An 18,745-nucleotide genomic window follows, 5' to 3' on the forward strand; every position below is an offset into this window, starting at 1 on the left:
TTAGGCAACCCCCCCCCCATTTCTCTGCAAACCCTGACACAGCAGCTTTACGACTCTTTTCCCCCCCAGGGTAAGATCTAATGTCAGTGGTCAACTTTTATTTATTTTTTCTCTCATATTAAAATTTGTCTGAAAAACAGCCACCAAAAAGCCTAAAAACAAAAGCATAAATATATAATTAAAGGTTTTGGTCAATCCTTTTAAATTTCAATAAAGGCCGCACCATTGTGGCACATCTCCAGCATCTAAGGAACTTGAGGCATACAAACGGAGGTCAACATTTTCTCTCAATGTTGCCATTTATTAGTTTTCAAATACATCTGACACTTCCACAATATCAATGGCATTTAAATTTCTCCTCAATAATACTGAACCAACAGAACGGCCTCGGAACTTTATCTCAAAAAACACAACAGAATGACCTCTATTGGCATTAACTGACTCAGCAGCCCCACAAATTCCTCCATATATCATCATGAATATTGTACAGGTGGGTTCAACCTAAACAGAACATCAGTACATAGAAAAATAAATACAGTTTGCTAAAATGAGGGCAAAAATTCTTTTTATCAGTGATTGTACCATTAAAAATCACGTTTAAAAAAAAAAAAAAAAAAAAAGTATTTAAGAGGCTTTTCATCTCTTTACATTAGATTGAGTATCTCATAGTTCTAGGGAGGAATACATAGAATAACTTTTACAGAAATTGCTACCTAAAAATATACAAGCACAGACACAAACATGAGGAGTAAAGCCCAACAAATGATTCATTATATAACATAAAACAGCGCCGTTTAAACAGTATAAGAATCTTTACATGTAGCTCCTTGGTCTGCAGCTTTCTTAATTGTACTTAAAAACATTTCTGGGAAGCTTAAGTTAATACAAAAGTCTTTCTTATTTTACAACCCCATCAAAACTTGTTTTTAAAATATTTTTGAGTAGCAAATTTGATTTCTGTAATTATATTCTTTGAATAGAGGACCCTCCCCCCCAATATAGAGATCTGAAGACAAAGCAAACAGTTCTGCAATGATAAGACAACAGATGTGAACCAGGTGCTTGATGGCAATTTAGCTGGGGAAACTGGTTTCCAGTATGCTTTTCAGATCTCACAATTAAACACTGGCCCTGTTGTCCCCAGCCTGTTTTAGCACTGAAGCCAAAGGGCTTGATGATAGCGGGATGCCTGAGACAGATGGAGGACATATCAAGGATAGACTTACATGAAAGTTATTACCATCACAATAAGAATGATCTAACAGCAAATATTTCTACATTAATATACTGCAGGTTTCAGATGTTTACAGTTCTTACATTAGCAATAATAGAAAAGAAAAAAATACACCGTCAATTCATAAGAAAAATAGATTGCCGTTAATAGTGGAAAACAGTGCAAAGAATATTTTGGGGTGTTTTTTTTTTTTTGTTTGCTTGCTTGTCTGTTTATTTTAAGAAATTGTTTACAAAAAAAAAGTTTAAAAAAAAAAAAAAAATCAAAATAAGTCTAAACCATTGAAAATAAAAACACACTTCTGTTAGCGTCTGGTGATCTGGTCCAGACACGCTGCATACCACCTCTCCAGTACCTTAATGTTTTATGCTGAAGGTGTAAGGTGGCTGTGTTAGTGTGTGCACTGGTTGTGGGTGTGGGTGTGGGCATGTGTCTGTCAGTGTTTGTGTGTGTGTGTTTAAGATTTAGCGTAGTGGTTCTCAACTCCGGTCCTCAAGCTCCGGCACTGTACAGGTTTTTGTTCCAACCAGGTCCTACAAAAACAAATAATTGAGTTTTTAAAAACCGAACGTTGAATTTTGATACTAAGAGTGCACACAGTTTTCTGCAGCCTGCAAAAGCATAGGTTAAATAAAAGCTAAGCATTTCTTCCCTGTGACATGAGCACAACAGAAACAGCGAGGTGCGTCAAGGCCGAGGAGAACGCACACCTGAGAGACCCGAGGTTGGAACAAGAACCCGCTGACATGGGCGCCGCTGCGAGCACTCGGACAACAGGACGTGCCAACTTTGGCTCAAATGCTGTGGTGAGCGATCATAGGGGAGTAAACACACATGCACGCACGTCGCCACTCTGCCAGAATCACCACACCTTTAAGAGGACTGGCTGGAGCCGAGCAGACTAGGGCCAAGGCTGAGCACCACTGACCATGTGCAACAATGTGAGGGCGCTAGAGTGGCTGAACTGCCCTTCATGTGCCAGCAATAAGCTCAATAAGTCCATCTATTTCACCACCGACTCTGCTTTTAACATAACAAAAACAAACAGAAATTAAGTGAACAAAAGTGCTCAAGGCCGCCCTCCCTGACCCCTCTTGCTAGCATGTTGGCTCAGGTGGATCCCAGTAGTTTTTTGTTTTGTTTTTTTTTTGGAAAAAGGGGGTTGGCTTGGACCCCCTTTGTCTACTGGGACGACTGGGAGTTGTCATTCTTGCTCTCCTGACTGGAGGGTGCCTTGTTGTTCCAGGGCGAGTGTGCCCCCAGTGCAGGTGAGCTGTTGAAACTGTCCTCATCCTCCAGGCCATTCGCCCCATCGTACTGCGTGTTCTCCAGCCGCGTGATCAGACGCTCGTCCTCGTCACCAAACTCCCCTCCCATCAGAGTGGGCTCTCCCACCATCATCACATCCTAAAGGGGACAGCAAGGGCCGGTACAAATTATCCCCATAATACAGGGGGGTGCGCGGAATGACTGGCTGCACGCATGGGTTACTAACCCTGAACTCAACTCTGTTGTAGTTGTTTAATTTTTTGGCCTAGGTGCAATCTGACTGGGTTCAATTCCAGCTTTAAATTTATTTTTGCTTTATGAAATGCATTATCCTGGAAATCATCTAAGCTTTGGGGACCAAGGGAACCCAAGTATTAAAAGCTTTCCATATTAATGTCCTCTCATTCTGAACCCAATCACAATAGGACAACGTACGTTCAGGTCATCTACCCAGACATTTAAGTTGTCCATGTGGCCCTGACCCCCCCCATTCCAAGAACCAGGGTCGAGAAGCCCTCACTACTGGCCAGAAGTGGGCATCCCTGATCCTTGAGTGCTGCATCACGGGGGTTTTCATTCCACCTCGGGTCTCGTTCGCTCAGTCAAGCAACCAAGTAAGCAAAGACAGCAGTGCTGTGTGAAATCATGTGCTCTGATAGACTCAGTGGTAAGTCTAAGACTGGGTTAATACAGCAGATTTAGAGTGGAAGCCTAACTGTCCCACTGGAAATCAGAGCAAGGTCAACCCTACCCCATGGCCCAAAAATATATTAAGCAGAGACGGAGGCCAGTTGCACCTCCTCTATATGATAAACCCTTCAACCTGTGGCCCTAGAGGACCAGGGACTGCCCATTACTGGTTTACATGGGGGAATCTAATATCTACATCTACTCATCCTTTATAAATTATAAAAATCAACCCCTAATCCCCCCACACACACTTACTGAACCCATATACCTTCCTGAACTATCTCCACCCTAACCTGCTATTACAACTAATCCTAAAACACACTAGCAACCCCAACGTCCTCCCAATATACACCCACAAATAATGTTCTGACCTCTGCCTTTCTTTCCAACCCTTCCACCATTATTTTCCAATGCCTTGCTCAGCTGAAGTTTGGAGGTGCAGCTAGAAGTCAAGTAGATGTAATGCTTACAGGTACCTGGCTGGAGAGTGAAAAGCTGTTGGCTGGACTCTTCTTTTTGCTGTTGCTGTTGTTATTGTTGCCTCCGCCAGAGCTCACGGTGCTCCCGCCGGACACCTTCCTTTTCCGCCGCTTGTTTGGAGCTTGTCTGGCGGGCTCAGCTACAAGCACAGAAAGACATGTTTCATACAAATCTCTATAAATCTGTGGTTTCTAGGTCATTTACAGATAAACTGTCATGCAGCTGCAGCTGGATTTGACTATGGGTGCTTCAGAGTTGAGCAAACTTAAAGGCAACTATCATAAATGCCACTGGCTATTTCAAAGGCATTACCTGGAGGTGCTACCATTCTTTGCCACTTTTGGAAGAGGCAAGTCTTCAGGCAGTCTCTCGGGCTCAAACTATAGGTTTTATGCCTAGACATCAACTCTTGCATGGGTTCCAATATCACACATAGCTTAAGGGAAAATAAAGAGAGATGCCAAAGCGGCATGATGGATGTTAACAGATTGTAATAAACATAACCGAGCTTAAATAATTCAAAATCATAAGGAAATTTGCTTACACGGAGGTAGTTGAGCGTGGAGTTGGACAGCCCACATCTGGTGATATTTTTAGCCAGCTGATCGAGCATCTGGGGATCCTGGATTAAAAACGTGTAATGAATAATTGCATGCACTGTGTATAAATCTGAGTATTAAAGAGTGGCTCGTTTACACTGGAACTCACATGCATAGCCAAAATGCTCCTTGGTAGGACCTCTCTGTGTTGCCTGATGCTGAAGTGCCACGTCTTGATCCTCATCATGTCATCAAACATAAACTCTAGGTACAGGCGGCCCTCAACACAAATCTAAATCAAAAAGGAGAGATCATGGGTTACCGGGTTAACAAAGGGTGGAGGTACAAATATGTGTATGTACATACAAGTCATATTACCTGTGTAAACATAGGTTTGCCATTCTGGGTCACCATGGTGCACTGGTCACAATCAAGAGACACAAAGTTACTATGGAAGGACTCCTTTGGATGCTTCAAAACATAGAAGAGCTCAGTGGCACCCCCCTCAAAGATACTTCTGAAGTACCGAGGAATCAACGTTCTGCCAATGGCTGCAGACAAAATGTGTCAAAGTTAAACTTGAAGAACCAAGAGAGCAGAAAGGGTGTACATAAAAACAGAAATTTGAAGATGACATATGCATCATGTTCAGTGAACTACAAAGACAAAACAAATTTATGGACTAAAAAAGTAGAAACTGGCAACACTCGAGCAGCAGGAAGTTATTTAAAAACATATTTCTTACTGTATCGTTTGGGACCATCTTCCAGGCAGAAAGTAATGGTGAGCATAGCATCGTCTTCAAAAAACTCTGTGGTGAAGGCATCCCACCAGAGATTGTCACAGTCCTGAAAGCAGAAGAAGCATTTCTCAGTTTTTGATTACTCAAAGTCTACAATGACATGTTAAAAATAGTTCATGTTCAACAGGAAGAGTAGGTGCCGTTTGAAAAAGAGAAGTAAGGAAGTTGTATAACATAATAAACAATATCCTGAATATAATAAAAGTGCTCAAAATCAAGAACTTGACATTTGTGTATCCGTACCACTCCTATAACCTTTCTGCTCTTAGGACAATAGAATGAAAGATTTCACTGTAAGCCTTGCAACAGACTGGTGACCTGTCCAGGGTGTACCCTGCCTTTCACCCTACAACAGCTGGGATAGGCTCCCACAATTCAGACTTTCCTGAACATGAAACTCAATTGCAGTAATTCTTCCAGTTGTAGATTAGTGTGCAAATATTTCCTGTAGTGTTCAAATAGTCTCACAAAAAGAATAACTCATAATGGCTACTCCGTTGCCCATTTAGGCATAGAAACAGTTGGCACTCCAATTAGGTTTTAGCCAGGTTTATCAAATAATCCTATTAGAGTCTCAATGTAATTTAAGTCTGAGTTCTCTGACTTAATTATCCATATAATCCCGAACATGGTTACCTACACATAAACAGCTGTTGGGAGGGAAATCTAAAAACAGGGCAACAGTAAGTAAGTTACAGGAACTACAGGACGTACTCCTGTGGGCCTTTATCACATTTCCTGCTCGGAAAGAAAACACGGATTCTGTGTTTTTGTAAAATAACAGTTTGGTGTTGGGTTGCATTTGTGCTCCGTGTAAAAGAAAAAGATTCTCACCTCTGTCCAGTTCTGTAATCTTTTGTTCAGCTCATATATCCGGTAATCTGTCTGGTTCCCATACGGTGTGGGTCTCCTGAAACAGAAAATGGGGATATTCAATACCCTGCAGTCGGAGCTTCTGCACCTGTAGTGCAAACAAATGCAATAATCCAAGAGCAGCTTTGAACTAAAGCCAACTAAATGCAAGAGAAATATTTAAACAGAAATGGAAAGAAAAAAAAAGTATATGCACTATATAAAGGACTTCTGACCTAGAACAGAACAAAATTACACGTTAATTATTTAAGCTCACCCCATTCCAGGCTCCATGTATGAGGGGGGGTACATGGGTGTAGGCCTAGGACAAAAAAAAAATACAATAAATAAGATTTTAATAGACTACACCAAGCATGTGTGCCTATAATAATATGATGCAAACAGATTGTATTTCATAACCTCTAAATTTTTTTTTTTTTTTTTATCTAAAACCATCTTCTATTTTCAAGTAAACATATGTACATCAAGAAAACAAATTTTATAATCAATACATGAGGCTTGAAGGAAGTCAAAAGATAGACATCAAAAGAATAACAAATGGCATAATTTACTGGCTGAATGAATTCACAAATTTCCCTTGAGAGTACAACCCAGACCTACCCCACATCTCTGTCCAGCATAGCGCCTGGGTGGAAGGGGGGAAAGCTGCCGCCGTTGGGGGGCTCCTTAGGAGAGTACAGCTTGAATGACTTTGACGAACAGCCTGCACACAACCCCAGAGCAGCACAGGAGGAGGAGGAGGAGAAAGGAGGTGGAAGAGGAGGAGGGGGGAAAAGAGCAGAGAATTAAAGGAGATTTAGATTACTTTGGATTTAGCTCATTCAAATCATAGCATCATCTAAGTAATCTAATGTTGGATGATTTTGTTGAGATTCGTTCAAATAAAAGCACGCTGCCAAAACAATTTCCTGCTGCTCTCATTATCTAATGCACCTTCAATCTGCTAAATGGACAAGAAAACAAATGATTTGGGGGAGGAGGGAGGGAGACAGTGATATTTATTAGCCTGCAGACATCCGAGAATACAATCTGCGAAATGAGTGGAGCCCAGAAAAGGTCCACTGGCACATTTTTTTTGTATTTTTTTGTGCCACCTGTACCATTACCGGCAACCCTCTTCTCAGCATACGGTCCCACGTGAACCTAAACCATGCCTCTCTGCACTGTGCGTTAGTCTCCCCCTCTTGCTGCCTGTTCTAAACCCATCCCCCCACTCCCTACACTGGCTGTTGTTAACCCCTGTCTGCCCAGTTAACACATTCATGCTCAAACAATCTGGGAGTGCTGAGAAAATATCGACTCAAGAAGACCCCACACAAACAGCAGCTTCACGTCTGAGGTCTCAAAAATATTTAAGATCCAGGCAGGCCGTGACCGATAGAGATGCTGGAGAAAAACAACCCCTGGAAATTTGAGTCAGACTGGACAACCACAACCCGACTCCAGTTCCACAACTTTTTTAACACAGTGTGTGTGTGTGTGTGTGTGTGTGTGTAGGGGGGGGGGGGGGGGGGGGGGGGGGGGGGGGGGGGACATGAGGAATTTAAAGTATGTTTTGATAAGCAGATATTAGCAACATTTAAATAACAGCAAAACCCATTTGTACCTGCTTGCTTAACAATGTCTGCACTGCCTGTAAATGTTGTATTCCCAACAGGCACCTGCATAATGTTAATTTGACCTACAATTTATGCACAACGGTCGGTCACTGTCTGCTTGGCATAGGAAAGGGGGACTGTACATAATTAAAACCAGCAGGGGGAGAAATGTGGCCTCCCAGCACCATCTATGCTAATGCAGCCCAAAACCACAGAGGGATGTAAATCTAATATTTTCACGACTTTTTGTGAACTGATGAAGAGCTCTGCAGGCGGGCCAATTCTAAAATGGTGGTGGTTAAAGTCAAATTAGAGAAAAGCATGAGTTGTCCTCTTTAAGCAGACTCTACTACAACTCCTCCATTTATTTTCACCCTTTTCTTTCTTGCTTCTATTTACCCAAAAGAGTCATCTTCAGGTCATCTTCTCCTCCCCACTAGTACGAGGGTGATCTCGCTCAAGGCCACCCAACAATGGTTCTCTACATATTACCTCTGACCTATACACCCACCCCCAACAACTCCAGCCATTAGCTCCAGACTGCATTCAATCCCATATGATAAGCCTTTGTTCAATTTGATGGTGATCCCACAGCTTTGTGGAAAACATAACGTCCAGTGTAACAAATCACCTCTCCACTGTAAAATATAACGCTCCTTTGATCACAACCCTTGGTGTGAAAATAGAGGCAGCTACTGTGAAGGTTTCTGGTTTTTCCATTACATTATGCAAAAATATTTTTAAAACAAAGCCTCATTGTGCAAAAAAAAAAAAAAAAAAAAAAAAAAAAAAAATGCTGACACACAGAGAATCCTCACCTCTAACAAACACACATACACACACTAATAAGAGATCCAGTGAGCACCATTAAACACATCTACAAAAACCTGCAGGTCATTGGATGCTTATGTATGTAAACACTGGCAACTACTAACACATAACGAGAAGACAGGATGCGAGAAACCCCTGAGGTTAAAGGATGTCTGGCAAATGACTCCAGTCTTTAAGCATTCTTTAACAGAGCAACTCGATTAAGTGAGAGATCACGATGCATATTTAACTGCTCTAACAAAGCTTAACTTAATTTGACTTTGATGCAGTTTTAGTCCGCCCAAATTGCTAAATGCAAACAATAGAGCTGCATTCAGAGGATGGCCAACAGCCAATAAAACATCCAAAGCTATGTGCAAAGACTCCTAACATACTTGCACACCTCACTGGTGTTACCTCATTGCTCCGTGTATTTCCATGAATGTGCAGTATACATGTAAAAATGCGCGAGCATCCACTTTAACAGCACGGGCCAGGCGTAAACTGAACCACAGGGCCGCGTTCATTAACATTAACCGTTTGCAGAAAAGGGATGCCATTGCTAAGCTATTAACCTACTTGCTAAATATCACCGCCCTCCGCTTTGAATTCCCTGTGCCTGTTTACGACAAGTTTCAGCGGTTTTTTGTGAACTCGCGATCCTGATAACCTGGTATAGCAGTGCGACTGAGTTACCTGCAGAGAAACGTCCGCCTAAACGCGGTGTTACTCAACACCTCGGGTCGGTGTTTCTAGCCAGCTAGCCTCGCTGCTAGCCGGAGCTGCTGGATGGTGAAAGCTCCAGCGGCGACCGCTGATAATGTGCTCCTGTGGTCCTAAACCAAACAGCAAACGATGGGAAAAGAAACACTCCAGCTCCTTCCCTGAATCTGATGAATTTGCAATTCCTGGTTATATGTTTTAAATGTCATTTGTCTGGAGGACTGTGTTCTACTACTACCGGACCCTTTGTTCCTGCCAGCCGAGACACGAACAAACAAAGGCCCCGCCTTCCTCCAGGCTCCTCCGCCCATCCCTACACACAGACCGGGACAAAAATCAGGCCTCCCTCCCTAACAGGGGCCCCCAATTTGTCCCAGCCAGGACCCATCAGTGGACCAGTGGCCCCCAGTGTGGTACAAGGTGGGTCCCCATTGCGAGGAACAACCGTCTCACTTAATCTTATTCCACAGTCTGACAGCATCTTAGGTTTTTCTGTTTCTGTGCCAGCTCTTCTCTGAAGTTTAGTGGGTATGAATAATATTTGGGTCAGCAGAGTTTAGGAGGCTAAAGTAGTCATTTCTTCTTCTTTCACTGCCTCAATTAAATATCCATCTGCACTTTATGACTTGTGATAAATACAGTAGTTAAAGTGTCAAAGTCTATAATAGTATTGTAATAGGATGCTACACAAATCTGTCAGTGGAGAATAGGAGTGAAACACACTGAAACCTGACGCCCACATGCAGGTCTAGCTTTTTGTCCAAGTTTTTAATAAATGTAATGCACCTCAAATATTTAATCATAACGCACAGCAATTAGTGAGAAATCTGGGGCAATATGTACAAGCAAAATTTTAAGAGTCTTATTACTTAACGTGTTATAAAATCACATCATAATGTTTGCATTTTTTTTAACCTTATTTGAACATTTTTAATCTAAAAAGTATAAAAAGTTACACAGACCCTCATTACTGCTCAGCACATTTTTATAAAGACATGAGTAAAAGCTGGATTTCAGATTTCATGATTAGGTATCTGCAATAAAATATGTCTTTTTCCTACTTTAACTGTGGCTCAAAGTGACAGGATTATATCCTTTGAAGCAGTAGTGTCTGAGATGATTTCTTCCCAACTTTCCATACAGAGAGTCCGACCATTCGTGAAAGCTTTGTGTGAGGGCACTGAAACCTAAGTCAGACATAATGATCACTCATGAGGAATGAGTAGTCCTTTTAGAGTATGTCGTAAAAGTAATATTGTGTTAGCAGTGCTGGAACCACTCAAACTAGTGGCCATTCAATTCTGCAAAATCCTAAAACCCTCAACCTTTATTCTTTTCATGGAGTGCGACTCAAACGTCTTGGTTATACTGTTAAATCACCACTTTTAATTTAAGCTTTCTAAAGGCCTATTAAAAGTGTTTGACTCAGCTGATGGCTCAAATCTTTTCCACCACAGCTCCGGGCCTGTCATGTGGGCTAATCTGTAGCCTCACTTTTAATCAATAACCACTCTAATGTTTACAAGCAATATATTTGAGGGCTACAGAACCATTTGTGGTCTCAAAGTGCATTTTAAGCTCATTTGTTTAGGCTTTCACTTGAGCTGCCAGTCAGTTAGTTGAATTTCTACAAGCCGGGAGTGCAGCTGAGGGAAGTGAAGCTATGGTTTTTATTGATACGGTAAACACATCTGACCCACACCAGTTTCCCTTAGCGCACACACCCTATGTCAGATATAGAACAAAGATATGTAAAACTGTATGCAAAACAGCAGGCACCATTGTACACATGTTTCAGAAAAGGATGCACCGCCTGTGGTCTGATCTCAAGTGTTACTTTAGAGGTTTTGGCAAAAGACTAAAGCTGTTAGTCGTAACGAATGCCGATTTTAGGATCTCTTGTTGAACACAGTAATAGTTGGCTGGGGTATCACTCCTTGGGCAAGTCAGTTTTGATAGATTTGCACAGAGGTGGAAAAGGACAGCATCTCCCTCTGCTGGCAAATGTTGATAAAATTATATATACACACACATACATACATACATATACATACACACACACACCTCATGCTTCAAAATAGAATGACATGAGAAAACAGAATTTACTTTCCTGGAGTTTATATAGTTTGTATACATTTTATACTATTTTAATGTTTATTAGCTTTTTCTACAACTATAGCAATCAGTTTGTACATGCTTAACTGTGCTTATATAAATATTCTATTATCAGTGACATACATGTGCTTATGCACAAAATCCATTAAAGTGTGGATTTCATGGCAATATGTATTATTGCATGCAGGCCTCCGGAAGCATTTTCATTCTGAGAACTGAAACCTCTTTAATCTGTATTCAGTAAGAGTCACATTTAGCACATATATTCACAGAGTACCTGGCAGGCAGTGATAACATTAAAGGCAGCATTGCACAGGAACTAAGTCCTATTTTAGTCTCAGAAAAGGTGATTTTGAACTACAGAGGTAGTCATGTACAAATACTGACATACTTCCAAACCTTTGACTGGTACTGTATATCCCTATCTCAAAAAACACCATAAACCACCTAATTTATGCAGAGTGGGGCCAACTAGCATTGTTTCACTATTATGAAAAAAAATAATGTGGCCTCCAGCAGAGAATATATGCATTTCATTTTTATTTATTTATTGGTTGTTATTTAAATTCTAGCATGGTTAGGCAAAACTATACTAGGAAAAACTGACCTTGATAAGCAAATTAGGTCATCACACACTAGCCACATATAAATATGCCTCAAAAACATTTTCCAAGCCCTTCAAATACACTGTGACTTTTAACAAGCCTGCAACAGAAGAGCTTTTAGCAGTATTGAGGAAATCTGAAGAAAGCTGGCGGTGAACAGGATGTTCGGATTCCTGTTGCTGCTTTTTAGACACCACAGTGGAAGAGCAAGCCTGTCAGGGAAACTGTTGTGACACCTGACTGGTAGTGATAGCAACAAGGCAGCAGACAGGCCTAACACAGGCGGCACCCAGAGGATGCTACTGTGGCTTGACGGGAGGAAGTTAAACAGCATGTGTTCAAGATATAGCAAAGGATAACAGAGAGAAAAGGCTTGCGTGAATATCTGTGTGAAGGTTGGCTTTGTGGACACTTGCAAAGGCACAGATCGCTGACCTGCACGCAGACAGAATTAACAAATTCCTTGAAAAGAACAGAGGATTGATGGTGGCAGACAGGACTTGATGCTGTTTAAATTTTAGGTATTAGAAGTGAATTTTTACAGCCTCACTGAGAATTAAATAAAATTCACTGCTGCGATAATGTTATTTAGAGACTAATCATGGAAACGCTCCAAAAAAAAAAAAAAAAAAGCATAAAGGCACAGCACTTAATTGTAATGAAATATGTAAACTTAAAGCGATTCACAACTTCACTCACTTTCTTAGCCAAAATTAGAAGAAGAAAATAAATTATGGCAAAAATCCATTCAACTGTGTCACAATTTCGATATTAGCTTTGATTCGCATAAAACCGATCAGATATAGGGCTTCTCTCTCTCAGCTCACTCGCTCATCTTGACACCAACCTGTACTTTGCACAGGCTGAATAATTCATGATACCTTTAATAAAGAGGGGGGAAAAAAAACAAATCTGGTTGGATTAATAAACCATTCCTGGGCCTTAAATAGTGTTGAGCTCAACTACTTGCACATGCGCAGGTGGCACAAAGATACAGTTTTCAAACACTCCTGCAGTTGTCCTTACAGTTTTCAGGGTAGCTCCCTTTCAGTCTGAGCACAGCTGCCATCACCTTCACTAGCTTGTACATCTCTTACAATTACAGGTATGCTTTGATAGAAAATCATTCCCTCCCCATTTTGATCTCTCCCTATCCTCCCCCTCTTTTCAGCTGTGTGGCACATGCCAGCTTTCTCTTGCCATCCTGTCAGCCTGCAGCAGATGTGACATCACTACAGCTCGTCTCCACTCTGCATCCCCCCCCCCCCCCCCCCCCCCCCCCCCCCCCCCCCCCCAATTTCTCAGACTCCCCCAGCATCTCTGTGTCTCCCACGCATTCCTTCTTTCTCTCTGCCTCTGCACATACAGCCATTTTGATCTAGCAAACAAGATCTGAGAGACTCAGTAGAAAAAAAGAGAGGAGGAAAAGGAAAAAGAAGTAAAGAATTGAGAAGGAAAAGAAAGAGAGGCAGGCTTTCAGTGCAGTGAGATAAAGCTGAGGCAGTCACGTTGTTGTGTAACAGTAATAAAAAAAAAAGAAAAATCCTAGCTGTTTGGCTGCCATCTTGGCTCTGCTTTAAGTCACTTTTCTTCAATCAGAAACCACGTGACTTTCTGCATGAGGTAACGCCACTTTTACTGCAAAAGGCAGTCAGTGAGGGATGAAAGAGTGACAAAAAGGGAGAGAAGGAGAGGGTGAAAGAGGGAAAGGAAGGGGGGAAGAGAGTGAGATGAGGAAGGCAGAAATGGGAGGGAGGGGTTAGAGTGGGATGGGTGAGAGACAGAGAGAGTGGTGAGCAAAGGGGAGCGCATGCTTGAGTGGGTGCATGTGAGAATGGAGGGGGGTATCTTCAGCTCACAGGCAATCTATTTTTACCATTTAGCCTGAACAAAGGATGTGATTGGCTCCACTGTGTTAGGACAAATCTCCTTCACGCAAGGAACAAAGCCTTAAAGAGGTTAATTCACAGCAAAGTCACAACAACAGCAGGATGTCACAGGGTTGTCACTGAGCTAGACAGCCAGGAGAATTCTGTTCTTTTATTGTGGCTTATAGACAGCAAATATGCTTAGTGAAAAATACATCTGTGCAATTCTGACGAGATGAAAGTGAAAATGATGTTAGAGCGAGAGACAATCTGTTTTTACAATGCAGATTCACACAGGAATAATGGGGAGGATCTCCCATTCAGGATCATGCAAGAATGTAAACAAACCAGCCTTCAAATATAATGATTTACAGCACGCACACACACAGGGAGGGAGAGAGAAACAGCAAACCAGCTTGGATCAACATGGCTCTGTGGTTATGTGTGAGATCTACCAGCCTAAACTTGTCCCGGCAGGCTCGTCATGATGGCGCACAAACGAGTGAGCGTACATGCATCCCGTACTGCAAATTTTCCAAGCACGCATGTGTAAGCCTATGTAAACCTGTGACTGGTTAAATGGTGGTACATAACATGCACATGGCAGATCACTCTGGTGGACCGTGTTCTCTGTACATCCTTCAGAAACATGTGGATGTCATTAAAAGTTTCTGCTCCACAGTACGGTCTGTTAGCAGAGGGAGTGAAGGAGGCAGAGTCACTGAAACACAACAGGAGGGAGAGAAGAAGCTAAATAATACAGAAACAAAAACATCTGAGAGGAGAACATTAAGAAGAGGCCTAATATTACTCCATTTGATAGCTGATTGCCCATGAATCAGAGCAGCCCCATTAAAATGATACTGACACCCTAATTCAATCTGCCCTCTCTGAAATCCCTCAAGCAGATGCTACGATTCAATTTCTATTTGATACTCTTTTCCCTTGTGATGCACAGAGCCCGTCCCCTGGCACCGTGAGGCTTTTCACTGTGTGCAACACAACCATCTCTGTAGCCTGCCTGCTCTCAGTGGGATACCTTTAAAGAGAAATTGCTGCAAAGTCAAAAAAAAAGAATCAAACACACCATGACGAGAACAGATTAGACGATGTACTTGATAAAAACTGCCAAAACATTTTGCTTGCCAAAGACTGACATGTGCAGACAGACTCAGACTGTACTAGATTCCCTTTCTCTTCCTCTGATACAGTAGACCAAGAGCCAAGTGTAGATACTGTATACCAGTAACACTCTATACAATGGTTCTAATCCATACTTTATGTAACCTTTAAAGCTCCAGAGAGTAAGTCTTATTTTCAGGAACACATGTAGGAATGCAAAATGCAAAGTCACAATGACAAAAAGCTGTGCAATAGCTAAATGTAGCTTAACTCTAGGCAAGTTTGTTAAGTCTTAAGTACCCTCATTAATAGTTTAAATTCATCAAGGGAACTTTAAACCATTTTGCAGTGAGTAAATTGAAGTAGTTTTGCCTCATTCAGCTCCGACCCCTGGGACACATAAAAATATACATGAAACTAAAAAGTGAGATCTGCCAACTCTTCTACATGTACAAGAGCCCAAATATTTATGAAGCAGACCTATAGTCGGCAGATGAAGCTGAGAAAAAGAGAAACTTATTGATATCTCTGTCTCTGCGTGTGGTAAAACTCAAAGAGCCATTGATCAACTGCACAGCAGGCTAGCGTGACTGAGAGGCTCTGCTGAACAACTCAATCCTAAAGTGTGGTAGCCTCAGTCTATAACCTTGTTTTAGGACATGTGCTGCGAGTGAAGCATGGATTCACCAACACACTGCGTGCCCACACAAACTCACACTCACATAGCTAGCTGCTGGCCCTAGGGGGCTTTGCAGCACTTTTACATAAGTCATCTTTTTGACAGCACCACTGAGCACAGAGACAGATGAGGAAAGAGGTAGAACAGAGGCAGGGAGAGAAGAAGAAGAGAGAGTAGATACTCACCGGGACAAGCACAACCTCCAACAGACATCTTCTCACATGTTGGGCTCTTCTCTAAACGAAACAGCTGCACTCAGTCCACACGCTGCTCGCATGGGCCAACTCTGAGGAAAACAACACAGACAGAGGGGTGGAGAGATAAGAGGGAGTGGTACAAAGCAGGGCATGTACACCACAACTACACTCCTCTCTCTCTGTTAGAGGCAGGAAGTTGGCAGTGGTGCTCTAGCTGCATCATTAATAGGCATATTGCAACACAAGTGGGAGGGAAAATGAGAAAGGAGTGAAATAGGAAGAAAGAGTGTGTGAGACTGAAGTAAGTAATATGGACTGGAGCAAAGGAGCATGTGTGAAATGGAGAATGCAGGAGGGAGGCAATTAGAGCAAAGGAGAGGAAAAAGAGAAACTGCACAAGGTGTGTGTGTGTGTGTGTGTGTGTGTGTGTGTGTGTGTGTGTGTGTGTGGCAATGATGCATCGTCTATTTTTGCCCGGTGCTGCTGTGGGAGATAAACATACTCAGTAGGAGCCCAGAGGCAGAGGGTCATTACTGCCAAACAAACACACATGCGTGCACAAACACACTCTATCACACACCGTGCCTCATGTATGACAGATTTTCATCTCTCTTTCTGTCTCCCTCTCCTTCCTTTTGTTTTTTTGTTTTTTTTTTTTTGTGCTGCAGAGAAAATGTGGGTGTTAATCACTACAGACAGTATCGATTAAAAATGCAAAGCCCACCTGGAGCGCAGGGACACTGTAGACCCACGGGAGGCAGGAGGCGCGTGCATGCGCAAATGCACACAAGCCCACAACCAGCAAGAGCTGAGTGTAAACAGTCTGACTCGACTGCAAACGTCTGTTCAGCAAACCCCTGCCTCCTTTCTCTCTTATTTTTTTTTCTTTTTAATCTTACCGAACTGCCAGTTTAATCTCCTCACTCTGTTGATATTACTTTGACCTTTCTGCAGCTTGATGTGATTGTGATTCATTTCCTCTCCCTCCTCCATTTCTCTGATTTCCCTTTCCTTTCATCCCACAACTTCTCCCGGCCCAAGCTTCCCTGTTCTCATAATCTCACACATCACTACACAAACACACAAGTACATAACTGACTCCTGTAATTTAGACATATCTGTTGCCCATGTATTTTATCCTGTCATACGGATGAAAAGCTATGCAGTATTGCTTGAGTTATTTTGACTAAATAGAAAAAAGGAAATGAGCCTGGGTCATAACTGCGTCAATATTTGGAAAACTATGGAAAAGGGTGCAGAAATTTCATTTAAAAAAGAATGCAGCATAATGAGTCAGGTCTTGCCACTTGAAAACAATATTACAATTTAGCTCAAAGGTAATGGATCAGTGGTTGATAGCTAAAAAAGGCAAGAGTAAAAAGTTAAGTAAAGAGCTAAAGTAGTCGATTAATGGCTGAAGTAGAAGCCAGAATAATCATGTAGCTTATGCATCCAGGTTGGAGGTTATGCAGATAATTTTATTATGCTGCCCAGTTTGAATTGTCTTTTAGTAAAAAAAAAAATATATGGCAGATGTTTCAACTGTGTGATGGACTGTGGTAGTCTATGATATCCATGTAGTCCCTGCGCTAACAAAAACGACCCCAAGTGAGTTGAAGCCTCGTTTAACAAACCTCTCTTTGCTGTTTTCTGTCACTCACAACCAATATACCAATACAAGACAAACAACTGTCTCCACTGAAATGAAAGCTGACGGGCACATTCCCCACACACCAGCTCACTGGCAGAGGCATCACAGTTAAATGTCATACACAGTGTCAGACACTGCTCTTAGGACCAAGACACAATGAACAACCCTGCGGGCGTCCTCTTTTCCCTTTACTTGTCTTCTCCCTCCTTTTTCTATCTCCCCTTCACACACACACACACACACACGTGCGCGCTTTTTTGGTGTCTTTCGTTTCAAGAATGTCTGTCTTTCAGAGTCTTCTCATGTCTATCTGCTATTTCATCACAGTTTGTTTTTTTTTAATGCACCATGCAGGTCGCGATCAGGGGATTTAACTACTTGTAAACTCTGAACAACAGAAGATATGAGAGGATAAAAGAGGCATCCCCAACAATGCAAGAGAAACAAACAGAAATCACTGCACATTAGAGAAGAAAGACTAGGAAGGGTATGCGAATGTGATTTTTGGAAATGGCTTCTGTTTCCAGGAGTGATAATGCTTTGAAGCTGTCTGCTTCAGCAATAACTGCTCTGTTGTTCACGTTCTTTCTCACTCTCCTCTCACTCTCCCTACTTGTGTAGATGCAGAGATTCCCGCTCTGTCAACACATTGCTCAAAAAGCTCTCTGAGAATAATGAAGTTCCCCCTCTGTTCGCCTCCTTCGCTCCACTGTGGGAGCACGCAGCAGCAGCAGTTCCATAACACTATGTGACAGACAGCAAAGTGCCTGCACACAGACACACTGCCAGCTTGGCTTACTGAGGCATTCATCTCATCTTAGTGTGTTGTCTTTATACAGTGTAAAAACACTTGTTCACCTCCGCCGAGCACTTCAATTCTTGATAAATTTCTATTAAAATGTTTGAACCGCTCCTGGTGTCATCATCACCTTCCTCGCACTCTTTTGTCTTCCAGGTGTTCTACACTCCCCCACCCCCCACCCCCCCAAATCCATCCTCTCCTTTTCTTTTCTCCACTCTGTCTCTCACTCTCTCTTACAGACAAACACTCTTACATGTCCTCCATATCAGTGCTTACCTTTGTCTTCCTCTTTCTCCTCTCACCACACTCGCTCGAAAAAGTCCGCTCAGGTCAGCCACGCAGAGGAAACCAAGCTGGGCCAGCAGAGAGCGAGGGAGACAGAGGGAGGAAGAATGTGATGAGCAGATGCAGATAGGAGACACAAATGGAGAGGGGGGGGTCTAGTAGTGTGCAAATTGGATGATGAGAAGGAAGGAAGGAGGGAAGGAAGGAAGGAAGGAGGCGGGAGGCGGTGGAAGAGGGGAAACAGGAGGAGGAGGTGGTGGTGTTGGGGAAGGGGGTTGGGGTTGGGGGGGGGGTGGGCTCTCAGCTGCACTGGTATGAATATGACGCAGAGGCAGCAGCCAGAGCCACTTCTCTCCTCTCCTTTCCAGCCCCATCCCTCCATACCCACCGAGAGAGGAGAGAG

The 18,745-nt window shown here is 42.5% G+C and overlaps 1 protein-coding gene across 4 annotated transcripts; it reads right to left on the reverse strand.

The window, feature by feature from the left end:
- Nucleotides 1-285: 285 nt before the first annotated feature.
- ldb1a (LIM domain binding 1a) lies at nt 286-18,488 on the reverse strand. Of its 4 annotated transcripts, none has more exons than XM_030747514.1 (12): nt 18,334-18,479; nt 15,593-15,693; nt 6,488-6,590; nt 6,144-6,188; nt 5,849-5,924; nt 4,958-5,060; nt 4,591-4,763; nt 4,382-4,504; nt 4,218-4,295; nt 3,986-4,109; nt 3,664-3,812; nt 286-1,767 (listed from the first exon to the last, which is right to left on the reverse strand). In XM_030747514.1, the coding sequence occupies exons 2-12, from the start codon at nt 15,618-15,620 to the stop codon at nt 1,714-1,716; spliced, it is 1,056 nt and encodes a 351-aa protein (XP_030603374.1). In that variant the 5' UTR covers nt 15,621-15,693; nt 18,334-18,479; the 3' UTR covers nt 286-1,713. The 4 variants fall into 4 exon arrangements, with proteins under 4 accessions (XP_030603374.1, XP_030603375.1, XP_030603371.1 ...); XM_030747515.1 differs by having other exon boundaries at nt 3,670-3,812; nt 18,334-18,476; XM_030747511.1 differs by lacking the exon at nt 286-1,767 and adding an exon at nt 1,786-2,641 and having other exon boundaries at nt 18,334-18,488.
- Between the last annotated feature and the right edge of the window lie 257 nt (nt 18,489-18,745).

This window comes from Archocentrus centrarchus, chromosome 15 (genome assembly GCF_007364275.1).
Source record: "Archocentrus centrarchus isolate MPI-CPG fArcCen1 chromosome 15, fArcCen1, whole genome shotgun sequence".
Taxonomy (NCBI): domain Eukaryota; kingdom Metazoa; phylum Chordata; class Actinopteri; order Cichliformes; family Cichlidae; genus Archocentrus; species Archocentrus centrarchus.

Coding starts and splice junctions, on each gene's coding strand:
- ldb1a (XM_030747511.1), bottom strand. CDS start 15,620: ATGTCTGTTGGAGGTTGTGCTTGTCCCG. Junction 5,061..5,848: donor GATTACAGAACTGGACAGAG/GTGAGAATCTTT, acceptor TTCTGCTTTCAG/GACTGTGACAATCTCTGGTG. Junction 4,110..4,217: donor CCACGCTCAACTACCTCCGT/GTAAGCAAATTT, acceptor TTTTCCCTTAAG/CTATGTGTGATATTGGAACC.